Consider the following 21047-nt stretch of genomic DNA (forward strand, 5'->3'; position numbering starts at 1 on the left):
TCTTTACTTTTTCCTTCCATTCCCGATGTGCAATTCACAAAATGTGTCACACGTACTTTATCTTCAGAAATTTGTCAACTTAGAAGTTTGTCAATATTACTTAAAATCGCACAGAAAACTATAACTGAAATTCTTTTCATCTGACATTAACTTGAAACCACGAGCATCTAAAGCACATTTTACTAAGATCAATGTAGTTGTATGTAAACCAAGAGCAATAGCATGATGAACTAAAAAGTCTCCAAGACCTATTGTTAAAAATAATGAATTACTATTTTCATTAACAACTAACCCGACGACCAGATGTTTTGACCTGCATTGAATGATGAGCCACTCGTTGAAGATAAAAGTACATCGAACTCATATGAAGTTTTATCATTAGCGGATTGTATCCATTGAGCAAATACAGATTCAATCAAGATTTGCTTCTCCGGAGTGCCAAGGCAAGCATGACATCATTATGAACATAAAGTCCCAGGGTATGAAACCGTCAGCAGTTTGTCCTGTGCCAAAGTTGTCATATTCAAAACTACAAAAGGCAGCCTGATGCATTAAAAAAACTCTCTCGTTATATTCGGAGTCCGGAGAAGGGTCGGACAACAATAGTCTATTATAAGTAGTTTTACCTTACATTTTTGTGAGAGACTATTTTCAAGGAATGAATCTGTAACCTCCCAGTGATACGACAACACCTTTACTAGTCACATTTAAAACTCCAAATATAAAAAATATATTCATTTGTTTGTTCAATCAAGTGAAAGCTACAGAATCATCAACAGATGTGGTGCAGTGGATGAGACAGTTACTCCCTTAACCAGAAGTATCAGGTTCGAGCTCTGGCTATGAAAAAAAACCTTGGAAGGGAGCGCTAACCCCCGAATGAATCCTACCCGGCATGAATTCAAATTAGTCGGGCTTCAATATGAATACCGAACACCGAATGAGAAATAAAAAAACAAGAAAATAAAGTAGAAGCATGCATTGAATTGGTTGGTTTGCATTTCTCGGACTCTTGACATTATTGAAGGGATAAAATTAAAATTTCTTAGAGAGTCCTTTTTGTGAATTTTTGCTCAATTATAAGCTTTAGGTGGGCACACATATATCTTTGACAGGTTTATACATCATGGTGGGTGCCCCAAGAAAATCTATTAATGACAACATTAAATTTATACCTAAATTTTGCCAAAATTTATTGTAACATGCCTCAACTTTGTTGGGATTTTATGACCCCTTCGATTATTTATTACCATATTTCTGTGACATATGTTTGTTCAACTGAACCACTTGAGACCCTTACGCGCTCAGTGTGAGCATATAGTGATCCAACTAGGTAAATATTGCCACAAAAATACATTAATAAATAGTTGAGGGGTTCTATAAGTTGAGGCGTGTTACAGTAAATTTCATCGAAGTTTAAATATATTCGAACCTTTTGCCCTTAATTTTTTATTTGATATTCAGTATCCGTGTTAGATTTCGAAATGCCATCAATAATGGAATATCAGACCAAAATGAAACAAATATAGGAACGTCAAAGCGAATTGTAGGATGATTTGAATCGATCAAATTGATTCTCTCTCTGACTACAGAATTTAATCTAGGATTCTGTACTCATGGTTTTAAATTTGAATTTGTGCCATGTAAGATTTATTAAAGGAATAACCGTGCGTTTCTTTTCAAGATTTAATCTATTCTCCAAACTCAATTCCAAAACTTCTAATCTATTCTTCAGACTCGAATCGGAAAATACTATCTATCCACCACACATTGTGATTAATTATGTGGTACTATGACAGAAAAATGAGGCAATCATTGATGATGAATCCAAAATTAATGGCATTATAAACCACTTTTTGTCATTTCTACTTTAGTTTTGGCTATGACCCTTTGTTATTTTCAAGTAAAATCCAAATATTTTTGCTAGGTTTAGTGATTGTCTTATTCATGGCCACTATCATCTTAATAACTTGTCACCTAATTTTTCAACTTTAAAAATTAATATTAACCAAATCTTTTTATATATTGAAATAAATCTTGAATTCTAAATAACATTGACAAGCTACTGAATTTTCATGAACTCATATATATGTTATACTCTAGTTCCGCCTTTACCACTTGTCAACAACTTTGCATTGGTAGCTAGTAGCAATATTCTCCTCCTACTAGAACTACTTTATTTGCAATGCTCTAGTGGAAAGCCTAACAATTCGATGACATGCTGCAAGGATTTTCAGGAAAATGCAAGGTAATGAAATGATATTATAGTTCAAATGCTTCAGTTGTGCTCAAAATTCAACAGTTTTGAGCATTGTAGAGGGCATATAATATAACGTTGGACAAAAATCACCAGTGGCCTTGCAGACTAACACTAACTATTAATTGAATAGTAAAAAGATAACATTATCAAGGGAAAGACTGGGCACGCAATCAGTAACGTTACAGTTTTTTAAGCAGGTGATTGAGATTTAGGAAACACACCTGAATGGAGAGTAAACCATCAGTACACCTCCAGTTCCAACTACAAAAATGACAAATAAATAGCAATCAATTAGACACAACATGAAATCATTAGTGATAATGCAGGTCAATTTCCACAACTTGTGTCAGAGGTGTCAACGAAAATACTTGTACAAAACAAGGCCGTATTTGCTATCTGATACAGTCAATAGGTAATTAGATGTTCTCTCTAAACTGATAAGAAGAAGAAGCAGCCTACACTTTACTCGATTTACTAGACAGCTGAAAAAAGCCTCCAAAAACATAGCAAGCAGGACCTGTGTTGATTTAACACGAGACCAATGACTCATCGCATTCCAATTAACAGGACACATTAATCACCCGATTAGTAATTAGATGCGACGCTTCTTTGGGAGGCGGCATCCATTATGGGGACGTCGTGTTGTGTCCTCAATATATACCACAGGGTTCTTATCTCCGCGAGAATGAGTGTAGCCCTCCCTGAAGCTTAGAATTGCTTGTTTCTTCTTCTTAAAGTAAGTAAAGCCATTTACTTTCATGACCACTGACTTCAAACCCCGGTCTCTGGCTTCACGCCCAACATGTTCTGCAGTTGATTCGGCAGCGTATCGAGCAATTTTCGTTCCTTTCCCTGTTAACTTACCTGCAGTAGCTCCAAACTTTCTGTTCCCTTTCGAATCTGTCACAGTTACAAAGGCGTTGTTGCGAAGAACCTTCATATGAACAATATCAGCGTCCTGCTCGATATGATATCTAGCAAGTGGAACACCACTCGGGAAAACCCTTTTACTGTCCTCTGTAAGTTCTCTAATAATGTCCATTGGTCTAGAATTGTTTCCCATCTCAGCTTCCTTTGGGCTTACTGATTGTATGAAGCACCTCCTACCAACATTATAAGGTGAATAAGGATTCATTCCCAAGATTAAGTGCTGATTACTGTATATTTTTCTTTCAGTCTTCCTTGGGATACCTGCATCAAAATGATCCTTTTGAGCAAAAGTTCAAAAATTACATAAGAGAAAAGGGCATGTCTATTCCATTCCTGGATCTACGAAACACTGAATCAGCGCAGCAGATTTAAATACATCCGCCTAATTGTAAGAATCATGGAATCGAAACAAACAATCAAAAACTAGACAGAATTAAGAAGATAAAGAGTTAGAATTAGATTTAGGGTAGGATAGAATTAAAGAAAGGACTTTCAGTTCAAGAAGATGGTAATGGAAAGGCCAACCATAAAACCCAGAATTTCTGATCCGTCTCTTTAGAAGTCACTCAGAGAAATTAACTATAAGGTTTCATACTACGACGACGTACAGTGAAGCATTTTCCTTCTCTCACACTAGGAACAGTAACAGAATATCTTTAATAAAAACCTTACCCTATCAAGAAAAGTGACAGTAACATAATAAGTCAGTCAGCAGGGTAAACAAATATGGGAAAAATCCAGATAGCCAATTTCAACAGGTTTCCATGGTAGAAAGTGATTCGTCAGTGCTTAAAGAGAGAGGAATATTCTTAATATTTATTTCTCCCTTACCTATTAAAGCAGTAATAAAAATATTCAAGGTGAGGGTCTTTATATGTATTTACCGGTTCCTAATGCTCTATGGGATGACTTCTCAATTTGGTTTTTGCCCTGCAAGATTTCTGTTTTTCTTTATAATATGTATATTCATAAAATGAAAAGAAAACAGAAATAATACTAGTCAACCATCCTTCCCATCATAAATATGGCATCTTCCACCTTCTTTCCCATAAATTGTTATGTGCTTTGTTGAAATTTTCCGTTCACTTGGAAATTGGAATCAATTTTTATCCATAAAATGCTAGATGATTCATAAATCCGCAAGCAAGGAAAATCTCCAACAACCACCTTCCCATTCCGACAGTCCAATATTCTACATTATTATTGTGCGCGTACCCATTTATGCTATCTTTTGATCCTACAACCAAATAAATTCTTGAATAGTTTATCAAAAATCATGCAATCTCCGATCCTCTAACTATGATTTCAACAAAGGTCCGGATGGAGAAGCTTTCACTCTTCAAGTGAGGTTCGGTAACTAGCACAAAAATAGCGCACAATTCATTTTGAATATCAAGCGAAAGATTTAATCATTACATCAGAAAAAAATTAAATTAACAACAAAGAGTTGTTATAAGAATGAGAGTTAACTCTTTAATTATATGTAGTTGTTATAAACTGTAGCCCTCGGCGTACGATAGCCCAATTTCAATGGCGAAGTGACGCAGCGGAAAGACCTGGACTAAATGCAAACAAGGATCTAGTGGATCCTCAGGAGTGAAGAACCCAGAGCATGTACACACCAATGGAACAGTAACTCTAGGTGTCGTGGCAGCAGTCCCGCAGAATGACGATGTCGGGGTAAAATTGATGGACCCAAAGCTGGGTGTGGGTGGTTCAAAGCTTACAGAGACAGATCCAAAGTTGAAGATGACTGATCTAAAGCTAAAAGGAGTAGCACCAGAAACGCAGCTAGCGAAGAAAGGCATGACACAACGACTACTGGAAGGGGATGGTAGCTCGTCAATTCAGGTGGAACAGAGGGTGATAACTTAAGGAGAATATAGATGTATCAGAGAAGGAAGATACTGGAAAGAAGGAAAAGAGCGCATACCAAAGAAAACTGGTCAGGATTATTCACTCATAATGAAACTGCATCAAGTGGCATGGCTTTAACCTTTATGCCTCCTACAGTGATTGATGGTAAGCCCACTGTTACATTAGAATTGACTGATCTGGTAGAGCACACGAAGCAACTGAGTAATGCATTGATTCTCTATACTATGGGTGATGTCTCCAATTTTACATAAATGAGCTCGTACATTGCAAAACCATGGAATAATGTAGCTTAATCGGGATTTTTCTTAAATGATGGGTACTATATTGTGAAATTTCAGAACCAACAGGACAGAGATGAAATCTTATATTCCGGACCTTATACAATGAATAGCATGCCTTTATTCTTGAAAATCTGGTCCCTAACTTTTGATTTCCAACAAGAGTTTGCTCGAACTATACCTCTTTGGGTAAGACTGTTGAATCTTCCTCTAAATTGATGGGGTCATGTAACTTTGAGAAAGATTGCAAGTAGCCTGGGAGAGCCCCTATTCCCCCTATTCGCAGATGAGTGTACGAAGAAACAATCTCGAATATCTTAAGCAAGAGCGTTGGTTGATATTGATATTACTCGTGAGCTGCCTAAGGCGATTGAGATTACAGATCCTTGCAACATGGTCACATTTGTAAACGGGAGGATGTAGTGATACCTCAGGCCAAAATAGGAGATGGAAAGCAACCACAAAGACCAGTACAAAGACAAAAAAGAGAGCATCAGCGAACCAGGAAGCTGAACAACGATGGATTGTCAAACCTACTTTAAGGCTGTTACAACATCTATAGTCGTTGACACTCTGAATGTCTCCCTTGTTTTTATACACTGGGATCATCGTACTCCACCTCCACGTTTCAGGAATCTTTGCCGCCCTAAAAATAATGTTAAACAACCTTGTCAACCACTCCAAACCTACCTTGCTGGTGCTCTTCCAAAAATCCACTGGAATATCGTCTGGCCCTGTCAATCCACTGGGGTAGAGGTAGACCAAAGAAATATTGAAGGGAGGTGATTAGGCATGATATGGAACAGTTACAGCTTATGAAGGACATGACTCTTTATATGAAGGTGTGGAGGATGCAGATTAGGATAGAGACTTAGGGGGTGGGAGTGCGTCGGTAATAGTAAGGGATCGTTCTTTTTTCTGGAGTTTCTTGCTCGTGGTGTTGTGGCTGTAGTATTATCGTGTGGTTATTTTGCATACCGTACTAGTTTATATGCACTTATCTTTGGTGTTTATTATACTGTTAGTTTGTTTTGTGTACCGTACTAGTTTATATGCACTTGTCTTTTGTGTTTGGTATACTGTTATCGGTCTTAAGTCGGGGGTCTATCGGAAACAGCCTCTCTATTTCATCTAAGGTAGTGGTATGGTTTGCATACAATCTACTCTTCCCAGACCCCACCATGTGGGAATAAATTGGGTATGTTGTTATATATACAAATAAAATTTTTTTGCACATTCAGATGTTGAAACACAAACAATCTTAAATCATTTTTCAGATGTTGAAACACAAACAATCTTAAATCATTTTTCAGATCTAGAGACAACATCTTAACCATTCAGATGTGCATTCAGATTGAGACGTCTGAATCTTAAAAAAAACAAATGCAGCCTTAAAGTAGGTTTGCCAATCCATCGTTGTACCAACTTCCTGGTTCCTGATGCTCCCCTTTTTGTCTTTGTACTAGTCCTTGTGGTTGCTTTCTATCTCCTATTTTGGCATGAGGTATCACTGCATCCTCCCGTTTATAAATGTGACCATGTTGCAAGCATTTAGGACAATACAACGATTTCCAATCACAAGCCACCAATTGCGTAAATTTTCTCCCAAAAAGATCTATAATCTTAATCTCCTAAGGCAACTCACGAGGAATATCAATATCAACCAACGCTTTTGCCTAATATATTCGAGATTGTTGTACACTCATCTACGAATAGGGTCTCTCCCAGGCTACTTGCAATCTTACTCAAAGTTACATGACCCCCATCAATTTAGAGGAAGATTCAACAGTCTTACCCAAAGAGGTATAGTTCGAGGAAACTCTTGTTGGAAATCAAAAGTTGGAGACCAGATTTTCAAGAGCAGAGGCATGCTATTCATTTTATAAGGTCCGAAATATAAGATTTCATCTCTTTCCTGTTGGTTCTGAAGTTTTACAACATAGAATCCGTTGTCATGTAAGAACAATTCCGGTAAAGCTACATTATTCCATGTTTTTGCAATGTGCGAGCTCATATATGTAAATTGGGAACATCACCTATAGTATAAAGAATCAATGCATTACTTCGTTGCTTCGTGTGCTCTACCAGATCAGTCAATTCTAATGTAATAGTAGGCTTACCGTCAATCACTGTAGGAGGCATAAAGGTTAAAGCCACACCACTTGATGCGGTTCCATTATGAGTGAATAATCCTACCCAATTTTCTTTGGTATGCGCTATTTTCCTTCTTTCCAGTATCTTTCTTCCTTCACTGGTAAATCTATATTCTCCTTAGTTATCACCCTCTGTTCCACCTGAATTGACGAGCTACAATCCCTTTCCAGTAGTCGTTGTGTCAAGCCTTTCTTCGCTAGCTGCGTTTCTGGAGCTACTCCCTTTAGCTTTAGTTCAATCAACTTCAACTATGGATCTGCCTCTGTAAGCTTTGAACCACCCACACCCAGCTTTGGGTCCATCAATTTTACCCCAACATCGTCATTCTGCAGGACTGCCACCACAACACCTGGAGTTACTGTTCCACTGGTGTGTACATGCTCTGCTGCAACTGGGTTCTTCACTCTTGAGGATCCACTAGATCCTTGTTTACCATTAGTCATGGTCTCAGTCAGGAAAGGTCTTTCCTCTGCCGACCTCTGCTTGCTTTGCCATTGAAATTGAGGTCAACCCACATTAGCAAGGTAGCCTATCGTACGCCGAGGGCTACAATTTATAACAACAACATATAATTAAAGACTAAACTTTCATTCTTATGACTCTTTGTTGTTAATTCAATTTTTTTCTGATGTAGTGATTAAATCTTTCGGTTGATATTCAAAATGAAGTGTGCGCTCTTTATGTGCTAGTTACTGAATCTCACTTGATGTGTGAAAGCTTCTCCATCCGGACCTTTGTTGAAATCATAGTTAGAGGATCGGAGATTGCATGATTTTTGATAAACTATCCAAGAATTTATTAGGTTGTAGGATCAAAAGATAGCATAAATGGGTACACGCACAATAATAATGTAGAATATTGGACTATCGAAATGGGAAGTGGTTGTTGGAGATTTTCCTTGCTTGCGGATTTATGAATCATCTAGCATTTTATGGATAAAAATTGATTCCAGTTTCCAAGTGAACGGAAAATTTCAACTGGAACACTTTATGGGAAAGGTGGAAGATGCCATATTTATGATGGAAAGGATGGTTGACTAATATTGTTTCTGGTTTCTTTTCATTTTGTGAATATACATATTATAAGGAGAAACAGAAATCTTTGCAGGGCAAAAACCAAATTGAGAAGTCATCCCATAGAGCATTACGAACCGGTAAATACATATAAAGACCCTCGCCTTGATTACTTTTATTTTTATTACTGCTTTAATAGGTAAGGGAGAAATAAATATTAAGAATATTCCTCTCTCTTTAAGCACTGCAGAATCAATTTTAAATCTTTCTTCAATGGAAACCTGTTGAAATTGGCTATCTGGATTTTTCCCACATTTGTTTTCCCTTACCTATTAAAGCAGTAATAAAAATAAAAGTAATCAAGGCACTAGAGTGAGGACCAATACCAGGCTCTTTGGATATATTAGTACTCTCTAGGTTTCTTTGTATAGATAGGTCGTTTGGATGTAATAGTTCCTTTAGGTTTGTGCATTTGTTTGGTGCATAGGTTGATACTCGGAAGGGGCTGAGCTAGTTAGGGGTGTGCATCGGTCGAGTCGGTTCGATTTTATATATTATCAGTTCGATTTATCGATTTTTAGTTTTTAAATATGCTAAACCAATAACCAAACCAATAAGATATTTTTTATCGGTTTTCGGTTTATAGATTTTTTCTTTAACGATTCGATTTTCGGTTTAATCGATAATAAAATACTCATAAAATAAAAATAGTAGTAACAAACAAAAAAAAAAAAAAAAAAACAAATCTTGATTGCCACCAAAAATCTGATGTGTTTTAATTTACAAAAACCTTCAAGTTTGAACTAAACGTTGTTAGGTGAAATTAAAAAAAAGACAGCCCAGTGCACTAAAGCTACCACTATGCGCGGTGTCCGGGGAAGGGCCCCACCACAAGGGTGTATCGTATGCAGCCTTACCTAGCATTTTTTGCTAGAGGCCGTTTCCAGCAGCTTTACCAGTTACTCCAAGGCTCCCCTTCTGACAGAAGAAATTAAGAGTTTGTATAATTGAAATAATAGGTTTGTTAATTTGTAGAAATTAAAGAGAAATTAAGATAAATATATAATAAGTCATATATATATATATATGTATTCTTATTGGGTTATCGGTTTACCCAATAACCCCAAAAAAAAAATCAAACCGAACCAATAACCCAATAAATTTTTTTATAAAACCATTAACCCAATAATAATAAACCAATAACATTTTTATCGATTCGATTTATCGGTCGGTTTTGTTCTTACACACCCCTAGAGCTGGGTAACTCTCCCCTGGATTGTATTTCTCACTTGGTGATGGGTGATTCAACAAAATCTTAATTGCCAAAAAAAAAAAAAATTGAGAGCGTAATTGGGAGGCAAACAGTTTAAACTTGCAACCACGGAAATAAAATTTTAGGAAAACAAGCTATAATAATGAGCTCAAACTAAATCCATGCTTCTCATAAAATGGAGGTATGACACGATATGCAATTTGATGAAGAGACTTACATAGCATTTAACAAGAAGAAAATAAACAGTACCTACCAAAATTTGGAAGTGTTGAAAAGTTCTTGAAAGCTTGATGATGATCAGAAGATCGTAATTTGAAAGCATTGGCAGCCCATAAAACACGCTGTATGAGTTTCATCTTGCCTGTAAAAATGCAAATCACTGCACCTTAGAATCTATTCAGACAAACAGATACAATTAATCAAAAAAACCTTTCTTACAAAAACCAATTCTATCACTCTCTTCCCATCTTCTTATTGAGCTCTTTAATTGGTGTCATTTCTCTATCTCCAAGTTATTTCACTGTTAAATGATTAAATGATAATTGTGCAATTCCAAATGGAAACAGCATCGAACTGTTAATGAAGAAACAGGGAGTTCATATGTAATATGCTAGAACTGTAGACATTAAAAAAGAACATTCTTGTAACTACTACAATCCAATAGCACCATATGCTTAAGAAACTAATCAAACAACATTTTAAGAGAAATTAAATTACATAGCCAGCCGCCCCCACAATTATAAATATTTTTCTGAGTGGCCAAATGTGTAACTTGGTTGCAACCCAGCTAACAATCCATATTTTAGACATGGCATCAAGAAAGACTAGCATAGTAACTATAGACACGTAATTTTGTCCCTCCCCGATAGCACTTTTACCATTTTTTACCTTCGTCTTACTGCGTGCCCTCACCCATATGATTATATCCCATAACAATACAAAAATAACAAACCCACTAACAAACCTAATCCCCAATTATTCTTTTGGGTAACAAATTAACCACCTCTCTAATTAGAGATGGACACCTAACCACTACCCCTACCCCACCTCACCAGACGTACCCCACGCCACTGCCATAACCCATCTACACGTTTTTTTTTATCCAAGCCATAACAGAATTGGGGAGTAATATATACAATACTATACAAACAAAGGAGGGGAACCACAGTAAATGCAAGGACCATTTTTCCTTTGCTTTTTTTTTCAATTCCACACACAGAAATCATCTTCTTCTCCAAGAACTACACACATCGGTCCACACACATATCTCACAGCCTCCACTTATATCTCCCAGTAGCACACACTCTTCTACACATATATATTCTTCTGTTTTCATTCTCACGAAGGAACCACACTCACATCATCACACAAATTCCCAATTCGACTGAAAAAAAAAAAAAAGATCCTCCATTTTCTACTCATAGAAACTCATACAAAATACACCATATAGACACGCACACAATAATAACACCAGGAGAGGGAGAAATCGAGAGATGAGGGAGATCGATGGTCGGAAAAGGTAGGCAGAGGTTGATCGAAAAACGTGACAAATCGAGAGAGAGAGAGCAGTGAAAAGTAAAACAGAGCAACGTCACCGGAGTTTACTGTTCCGGTGAACCGACTCCGGTGCCGTTCCTTTAACCCCCGTCTCGGACCAAATTCGCCGTAAATCTGTTGAAACAGTAGCTGGGGGTGCGAAATTGGTACGGGTTTGGCTACTTTGTGCGGTTTTCCAACTTGGGTTGATGAAAAAATGGAAAGAAAAGGCTATTCGAGTTGGTTTGTTCGTCATTGAGGTTCGGTCCGAGATTTTGGACGCGGTTCTAGTCGGAAGGAGCCATTTCAATTAAAAGCATTGAGGTCCATTTCTCAACTGATTCTTTATTCTATTTTGGAATTTTGGTTGTTTGTTATGGGTGCGAATAACTTGTTTGTTTAGCATGCTTGATTCTTTGTTGTGTGTACGTGGTTGATATTGGATTTGATAGTCGAAAATTGGTTTAATCATGTTGAGAATTAATTTGGGGGTGAAAATTGAAAACTTAATATAATTGGTGAATTTTGGTTAGTTTGACTTGAAATAAACCTTAATCGAACTTGGTAGTATCATGATTAGGCCATCGAATGAATAGGCAAAAGTAGGTTCGGGTAGGCAAAGATTTAGGAATAAGTATTTGCTTGTTGAATTATTAAATGCTTGAAATGCGTGTTGAATGGTTTGATTTCATTGCTTTTGGATCGAATGTATCATTTGGCCGGGGAATGCCCCGAGGTATTTGTGTTTATTCGCCGGGGATGCCCCGAAGTATTTTGTACCTGGAGGACGTTCGTGACGAAGGTCCGAGGCGTCGGGTGGAGCTTAGTTTAGGACTAGCTTAGAATAGGATTTATATATTTTTGCATTTTTCTACTTTGGACTGTATAATTGGACTGAACACTAAATTTTGAATTGTTTCGTTTTGTTTTGCTTGATTATTTTGCGTGTTTTGTATGATTTATACATTCGTAGTGTCAAAGTAGCCGACATACTCCACCAAGCGACCGTGGTCGAACCACAGGATCAAGGGATGCCTAACACCTTCCCCTCGGTCAACAGAATTCCTTAGCCGGAATCCCTGTTCGCGAATCAGTTTTAGAGTAAATCGTTTTGAAAAGGAGGTGACTTGGCACACCAAGTTTATGTCAAGTGGCGACTTCGAGTTTTGAATATAAAAAGTCCTTTTCGAAACAAATTTTCAATCTTTTGTCACTTTAATCATAAAAACCCTTTTCGAAACTTACAATCGAATCTTTTTGGAGGTTAAAAAGGGGTGTGAAAGCTCTGGCGACTCTGTTGGGGAGTTGCCAGAGCTCTTCTAAGTGGAGCAACCATTCCACAATAGCATCTGTTATGTACAAAATACAACTGTAGTCTAAAAAATCTCTTAACCCATGTCACATTTGTAATTATCATTATTGTCATGTACAGAGACGTTCAAATGTGCAATCATAATCATTATTTTCCACTCAAACTCGACCAAAAAAATGAAACTTTTCACCGAGATTTCACTGAGTGTTTTTGTTGTACAGAGAAGTACTCAAACTAGCTCACAAGGGACACAGAAACAGTCTAGTTTCACCTATAATTCTAGTCTCTAGGTGCATTAAAAACAGTTAGAGAACATTGATTTCTCAAATGATCACTCAACCAATAGTCTATTATATCAAAATAGTCACTTTCTTTGTTGTAAAAAAAATCAAAATTAAAAAAGAGACTTTTCAAGATAATATAACTAAATAGTTGAATAACTAAATGAGAAATCAACCTGTCAGAGACTTACAAATTGACCGAAATTTTCTAAGACATTTATTTATAACTAGGGTGTCCGAGCCGGCTTTCGCGAAAAGAATAAGTATCAATCAAGATCTAATTTATATGTCACGATTCATTCATACCCCAAAAAAAAGCAACATAAATGAAAAAATGGAGAAAAAAGTTATTGTTTCCGTCAATATGACATTAAAATCGTAGTGATGGAGGAAGGAAAAAAATGGAGTGTGTGGTGTTAGCTTTTTGTTTAGGCGGGATATTATTCGAAATACAGAAATATTATAATTCCAATTTCAAAAAAAATGATACATTCTCTTTTTCATCCGTATTACCTCTTTTCTTTTTTTTTTGCTTTTATACTTTAATTTCAACTTTATATTTGGCTTGTTCAATATTACAAAATTTTATCACACTTTATATAATTTTAATTTAGAATTATAAAATTTTAAAAATTCTTTAATAAACTCTTTTTAAACTAAAAAGTAAATTACTATTCGTCAAACAAAAATTCATTTTTAAACCAAAATTATAATTTTATCGATTAATCAAAAGGGATCTAAAATTAAAAATGAAAAGAATCATATAAGAAAGTTCTACATGTTTGATTATAAAATACTGGATAATCTCTTAGGAAAAGGAGAAAAATAGCCTCTCGGCAAAAAAAAAAACACGAAAATAGCCCTTGAAACATGTAGAACTTACTCATATGATTATTTTCATTTTTAATTTTAGATCCCTTTTGATTAAACGATAAAATTACAATTTTGGATTAAAAATGAATTTTTGTTTGACAAATAGTAATTTACTTTTTAGTTTAAAAAGATTTTATTAAAGAATTTTTTAAAATTTTATAATTCTAAATTAAAATTATATCAAATGTGATAAAATTTTGTAATATTAAACAAGCCAAATATAAGGTTTAAATTAAAGTATAAAAGAAAAAAAAAAAAAGAGGTAATACGGATGAAAAAGAGAATATATCATTTTTTTTTAAATTGGAGTCATCATTATAATATTTATGCATTTCTAAGAATACCCTGCCTATACAAAAAGACCTAACACATATTCCATTTTTTTCATTGGTTCCTCCATCGCTACATCACTGCGATTTCAATGTCATATTGACGGAAACAGTAACTTTTTTCTTCATTTTTCCATTTACGTTGCTTCTTTTTGGGGGAGGGGGGTTATGAATGAATCGTTGCATATAAATTAGATCTTGATTGATACTTATTCTTTTTGCGAAAGTCGGCTCGGACACCGTTGTTATAAATAAATATCTTAGAAAATTCCAGTCAGCTTGTAAAACTCTAACAAGTTGATTTCTCATGTAGTCACTCAACTATTAGTTACATCATCTCGAAAGACACTTCTTTTCTTCTTTAATTTTATTTTTTTCAACAAAGAAAGTGACTATTCTGATATAATAGACTATTGATTGATTGATCGTTTGAAAAATCAATGGTCTCTAGCTGTTTTTAATGAACCTAGAGGCTAGAATTATAGGAAAAAATAGATTGTTTCTGTGTCCATTGTGTGCGAAAAGAGCTAGTTTGAGTATTTCTCTGTACAACAAAAACATACTCAGTGAAATCTCGATGAAAAGTTCTAATTTTTTGGTCGAGTTATAGTGGAAAATAATGATTATGATTGCACATTTGAACGTCTCTGTAAATGACAATAACGATAATTACAAATGTGATATATATACACATATATATATAGTTTCTATACACATTTTATACAACAATTATACAATTTTTATAAACATTCTATACAACCTTTAGCTGCAATTATTAGTCGAATGTGTATTTTATACATCAACTATAAATTTTTGTACATATTTTATACAATTTGTTTATATATATATTTTATACATATATGTACACATATATATGTACATATATATATTATATACATATATGTAATTATATATACATATATACGTACATATATATGTGTACATATATGTACAGAAATTTATAGTTGATGTATAAAATAAACATTCGAATAATATATATATATATATTATAGAACTATATAATTTCTATACATATATCATATATAGATACATATTAATATAACAATTATACCATTTTTATATAATTATATTTAATTATTATTTTTTCCCAATAAAAAAAGGAAAATATTTTTCAGTTAAAAATTTTGTAGTAAAAAACAAACTGAGTTAAGGGCCGAATGGCCGAGGGAAGGGCCGAAAATGGCCCAATGGAAAATGGGAAGGGCTGAAGATGGCCAAATGGCCATAACGTGACATTTCTTCGGCTATTATTTTTTAAAAAGGCTATACAATGTCCTTTTCCCTAATCTCTTTTGGTTTATAGGGCTTTATGTACATCAGTTTTAAGTTTTTAAGTTTTATTTTATATATATATATATATATTTATTTTTGTTAAAACAAAACCTTAGAATCACACTTAAAGAAGATTTAGGATAATTTATTTTACTTTAAAACTCATAAATTCTTAAATAGAGATTTTGAATTTGAGTCCATCTGAATACGTAATTGCCTTTATTAAGAAGTACCTTAACACCTGATGTGAGGCTATACGGTGCAAGTCTGAATTTAATCTAACTATAATACGAGTATTGGACACTGATGCAAAAGAACAAAAAAAAAAGAAAAGGAAAATTGTGCATGGCATTCTAAATCCATAAATTTTCTTCCTTTCGTATATATATCTCTAGTTTATACAGTTGAAATGTTGACTTCATTAACTTTCCTCATAAATTTTTACTTACAGCAACTGATTCAAAAGAGAAAAAAACTAATACCACCATACAATACTTTATCAAGTGAGTTGATGAATCCAAAGCTTTTAAAAACCTCTCAAACACAAAAATAGTCAACTAATAAATAATAGTGGAACAAAAAAAAACATAAATGTAACAAAAAAAAAATATTGTCTAATGAGATTTTCTTTTTCATATAAACTAGGTGCATATCGGTCGGTTCGGTTCGGTTTTGAAAGTTATCGGTTTTACTTATTCACTATCAATTTGTATATATGCTAAACCATTAAAGAACCGATAAGATAATGGTTAATCGTCTATAGGTTTTTCATTGTTATCGGTTTGGTTATCGGGTTAACCGTTAACATTGAGCATATATACTTTAAAGTTCAAAGCTACTGCGGACAGCCTACTGCTTAGTGCTCAAAACTGTCGAGCACAAACAGAACACAAATTACAAAACATTCGAACTAATGTCACAAATTTAAAACTGTCTACTGGTTTGGTCTAGCACAAATAGAACAGGAAAAATCCAAAGACCAAAACAAGTACTGGAAGCACAGCTATAAAATAAGCAAGAACTGACTTTGAGGATCGAAAAGATATCATTCACATTCAGCACCATAAATATCAAGACAATTTAATAGAAAACAAAAAGGGTTCAGTATCCAACTTGATAGCTTTGAATTAATATATACTGGATTATCACAAAGCATATTACTTGCACAACGTTGGTTCATCAAACCAAAAATATATCTTTTCTACTGAATTTTCTAGGACAAAAATACACCTTGCATATCCATTTGACTTGACAATCAAAATGATTCCCAAAAGCCGAATTCAGTACAAAGAAAAAATAAATAAATTGAAAAATTAAGAAAGATGTGTTCCCTTTTGCCACATAAAATTCCCAAAAAGGACCAATTTGAAGCACAAAGTCAGCGAAAACCTAAAACAGATAAGACTTTCAGATGACCTTTTGACTCCATACCTTAACGAACACAGAAGAATAGTAAATTGATAATCAACATCCCAGAAATAAAATTGGCATTGATCAGTTTAACTCAACTGCTATTCATCACCTATAAATATCAAGAAACAAGAATGAGATGGAGAAAAATTGTTACCTAAGTGAGTGATTGTGAGCAGCAAGGCAACGGACGAGCGAAAATTGAACAAAAATTGAGCGTGAGATTCTTAGAGAGAGACAGATGAGACTTGAGAGGCGCTAACAGTGAATAGTCATAAACCCTATTATACCTTTTCCCTTTGGGCTTGGGTTGCCTTTTGGGCCAAGATAATGGGTATTGGAAAATTTAAGTGGGCTGTTAAATGTTAATCTGGTAGTGTGTGTACCGTGTAACCTATTTGTTATCGAGATATCGGATAGCTCGATAAGAAAATTATACAAACTGAGACCGATAAACCATTAAGGTAAATAAATACTAAACCCGACCCGAAAATATAAAAATCGACCCATTAACCCGATAAACAAATTGTCCGATTTGAACCGTAAAATGCACAGCCCTTCCAAAGTCATTCAGATAAAAAAGAAAAAAAAAATGTGACGATATTTCTTAAGTAAATTGAAAAATCTAAGAATTCTAACCTTCAAAATTGGGGAAAAAACAGTGGTGGAAGAGGAGTGGCACGACCACAGGTGATGGAGAAGGAGGACGGTGCAGCTGACGGCTTGGAGGTGCACAGGTGGTAGAATTCACCAGAGAAGAGAAGAGAAAGGGAGAAAGAGAATGAGAGAGAGGAAAATGAAAAATAAGGAGAAATCTTGGTCAGATTAGAATTAAATAGAAAAAATTCACAGAAAAGGTTTAATAGTCCGTTGTTTTTTCTATTAAACTCCTAAGCTGGGGTATATCGAAAACAGTCTCTCTACTTCTCTTGAGGTAGTGAGATGGTCTGTGTACACTCTATCCTCCCCAGACCCCACTAGGTGGGAATACACTGGGTATGTTGTTGTTGTTGTTGTTGTTTTTTCTATTAAACTAGACAACTAATCCGCGCTTGCGCAATTTCAAAAATATTGCATTGTTAACTTTTCACTTATTCTTTTCAATAATTTTCATCACTTGGAGTTTTTTTAGCTAATAACGATATTAATATATAGGGCAAAAATCTCATTTTTAGCAGAAAAGATGTGGCATGTCTTTAAAGTCAATAAAATCATTTTCCTAAAGACTTTAGGGGGTTTGGGTCACAGGTGACAAAATAGTTTTAAAATTAGGTGTAGGTGACACAAGTCTTAATTATTAGTTGGAGATGAAAATTACTTTATTATATATTAAGAAAATTAGGGAAGTTTTAAAATAACCCACAAGTTTTTAAATTTATACTTTGATCCTAATGTATACCTAAAATAACGAAAAACGGAGGGAAAAAAAGGCGTTTTTCTCTCTATTCTCATCCATTGTTGTTTTCTCTCTCTTAGCGATTTTTGTTGTTAATTGTTTCTGTTTCTGTTGTTTTATTCATCATCTTCTGCTTCATCTTCTTCTGGTCGACCATTTGTTGTTGTTGGTGGTGGTGGTGGTGGTGGTGCAGCGCTACTATTGCGATCTGTCCAATTTCTTAGGTCAAATTTTGTTTACTACATCACTTTCCACTTTGACATTACTTCACAGGTTACTTTGGTAAGTAAAATTATGATTTTTATTCGTATTTGTCATCTGGGTACACTTCTGTTTTTCCAACAATGGATAAAACCCCGATTATGAATCTAGCACAAGTGCCCACAATTTAAACAGATCAATCATCTGGTGCATCAGATGAGTAATCTGTTGCATCATCGTATTATCTGTTGCATCAGACGTATTATCTGTTTTATCAGGATGTTTATCTGTTGCACCAGACTAATTATCTGTTACATCAGAATGTTTATCTGTTGCATCGGAATGTTTATCTGTTGCACCAGACTAATTATCTATTGCAACGAATGATTAATCTATTTGAAACAACACAAATCAACCCTTGCCACAAACCCAACAGATAAATCTTGCTATTGCTACTGGATTCTAAATTATTTCTTTTTACGTCGAATGGTCAAAATGTTTGTTGAGAAGATAATAGACAGAATGAAAATTAAATATGGATTAAAACGTCAAAGTTCAAACATAATTTATTTATTAAACAAATAAAAATACATATAATAGACTAAAAGAAAAATAATAGTCTAATTATTATTATTATCAGCATCATCATTGTCAGCCGGCCAATCTTCAACCGGAAGTAGCAAGGTCCTCCTCAGCCTGCGTATCTCGCGGAGCATTCTTGATCTAACTCCTCCCAATTCGCATTGCAGATCACGAAGTTGATTCTGAAGTTCATTCACGGCTTCTTGCAGAAAAGCAACGTCCCACACTGGGTCAGCCATAATCTTATCTTTTAGAGTGTAATATTAAAGACGAGATGCAATAAATAAATAAAGTGTGTATTTGAATGAACGATTGAGTAAGGACGGACCTATTTATAAAGGATTAAATTTGAATGAAAGGCAAAAAGGCGCGACCATTGACCTCCATACATTAATTAAATTTTTGATTAAATTAAAAAATAAATATTGTGATATAAGTCATGACTTTTCAGATTATTATTATTAATTAGTCTTTCGAAGAACCGTTTTTATTGAGTTGTGGCAACAGATTCTATATTTGTTGCATTAACAGATGTATTATCTATTGCAACAAATATAAAATATGTTGCATCAGATAACATATCTGTTGCAACATATAATCTAACTGTTCACCTCCATTTATTAATTACATTTTTTATTAATGTGAAAAGTAATGAGTTAATTAAATTAAGAAATATTGTAATAAGTCATGACTTTTCAGATTATTGTTATTAATTATTTCTTTTCAAGAACTGCTTTTATTGAGTTGTGACTCGATATAGGTTGCATCAGATAAATCATCTGTGACAACAGATATATCATCTGTTGCAACCATAGTGAACTTGTTGCATTAGATAATTTAATTGTTGCAACATATAATCTACTTTTTTTAAAAAAAAAATAACTATATCATCATATCATTAATCCAAATTTGCTTACTTTTTTATTTTATAAATTAAAAAAAATACCTTTTCAAATTCCTTAATAAAATAATAATCATTTTATTATATAATAAATAATTTAAAAAATAAATTCAAAAATAAAAATGGTGAAAAGTCACAATCAATTATTAAAATTGTGGTTATAAATTGTGTTTATTATTTATTTACGAAATATTTTTCATATTGAATAATCGGAACTCCGAGTCATGTCTTTCTCTTTTCACCTTTACACTAACTACAATAGCCCTTTGTTTATTAATAACCGTCAGGTGCAACATATGATCAATCTGTCGTAGCAGATTAACCTCTAACTGTTGACACAAATTGTTGCTCAATCCCTACCACCAACTGTCGACATATTGAGAACAAGGAATAAACAGAATGATTATTATTAAATACTAAATAAGAATTAAAAATTCAAAGTCGACAACAAAATGAAATGAATGTTCATAGATTTTTGAATCCCTTTGGCAGATTTGATATATAAAAGGAGGAAAATAGTCGCTAAAATAAAAAAATATTACCTAATTATTATTACTACTACTAGTATTATTGTCAATCAGACATCTTTCATTCATCCGACAGCCTTGCTCCGAAGTTAGCCAAATATCTCTCTGGAGTTCATCAATTAAACTGTCTTCGAAGTTCACGCAAGGACTCGATATGAATATTCTTATACGAATTTGGATCATCCATATTTGTAAGGAGGGACCTATTTATAAATTATTGTATCTCAGAAAGAAAAGAAAATTGCTTTAAAATAAATCTAACAGATGGATAATCTGTTACAAAATATATTCTTTTCGTTAGATAACTTACAACATACTGGCAATCTTTTTGCAACAAATGTATATATCTGTTTGATTTCTGCAACAGGTTGATCACTGTCGTAACAGATGTCTCCAATTGATTGACAATATAAATAGATGTGTCATCTGTTGCAACAAGTTAGTCATCTATTTATTCAATTTAAGCCATAGATGGGCTAGAAAGAATAAGATGAGTGCAGATAGATCCACTATCATATGTTTGGGAGTTAAGTATGTATTACTGATAAGGTTACCGGGATAACACACACAAAGTATAATATTTTTGTGAATACAATTTTTAACCGGTTAGGCATTGATTA

General features: G+C 34.2%; 1 protein-coding gene across 2 annotated transcripts; it reads right to left on the reverse strand.

The window, feature by feature from the left end:
* Window positions 1-2551: 2551 nt before the first annotated feature.
* On the reverse strand, window positions 2552-17124 carry LOC107843138 (probable ribosomal protein S11, mitochondrial). Of its 2 annotated transcripts, none has more exons than XM_016687323.2 (3): window positions 16978-17124; window positions 10040-10147; window positions 2552-3451 (listed from the first exon to the last, which is right to left on the reverse strand). In XM_016687323.2, exons 2-3 carry the CDS (start codon window positions 10140-10142, stop codon window positions 2853-2855), a joined length of 702 nt encoding a protein of 233 aa, XP_016542809.2. In that variant the 5' UTR covers window positions 10143-10147; window positions 16978-17124; the 3' UTR covers window positions 2552-2852. The 2 variants fall into 2 exon arrangements, with proteins under 2 accessions (XP_016542809.2, XP_047251975.1); XM_047396019.1 differs by having other exon boundaries at window positions 2552-3467.
* Window positions 17125-21047: the final 3923 nt, after the last annotated feature.

The sequence above is a fragment of the Capsicum annuum genome, chromosome 9, assembly GCF_002878395.1.
Source record: "Capsicum annuum cultivar UCD-10X-F1 chromosome 9, UCD10Xv1.1, whole genome shotgun sequence".
Lineage (NCBI taxonomy): Eukaryota > Viridiplantae > Streptophyta > Magnoliopsida > Solanales > Solanaceae > Capsicum > Capsicum annuum.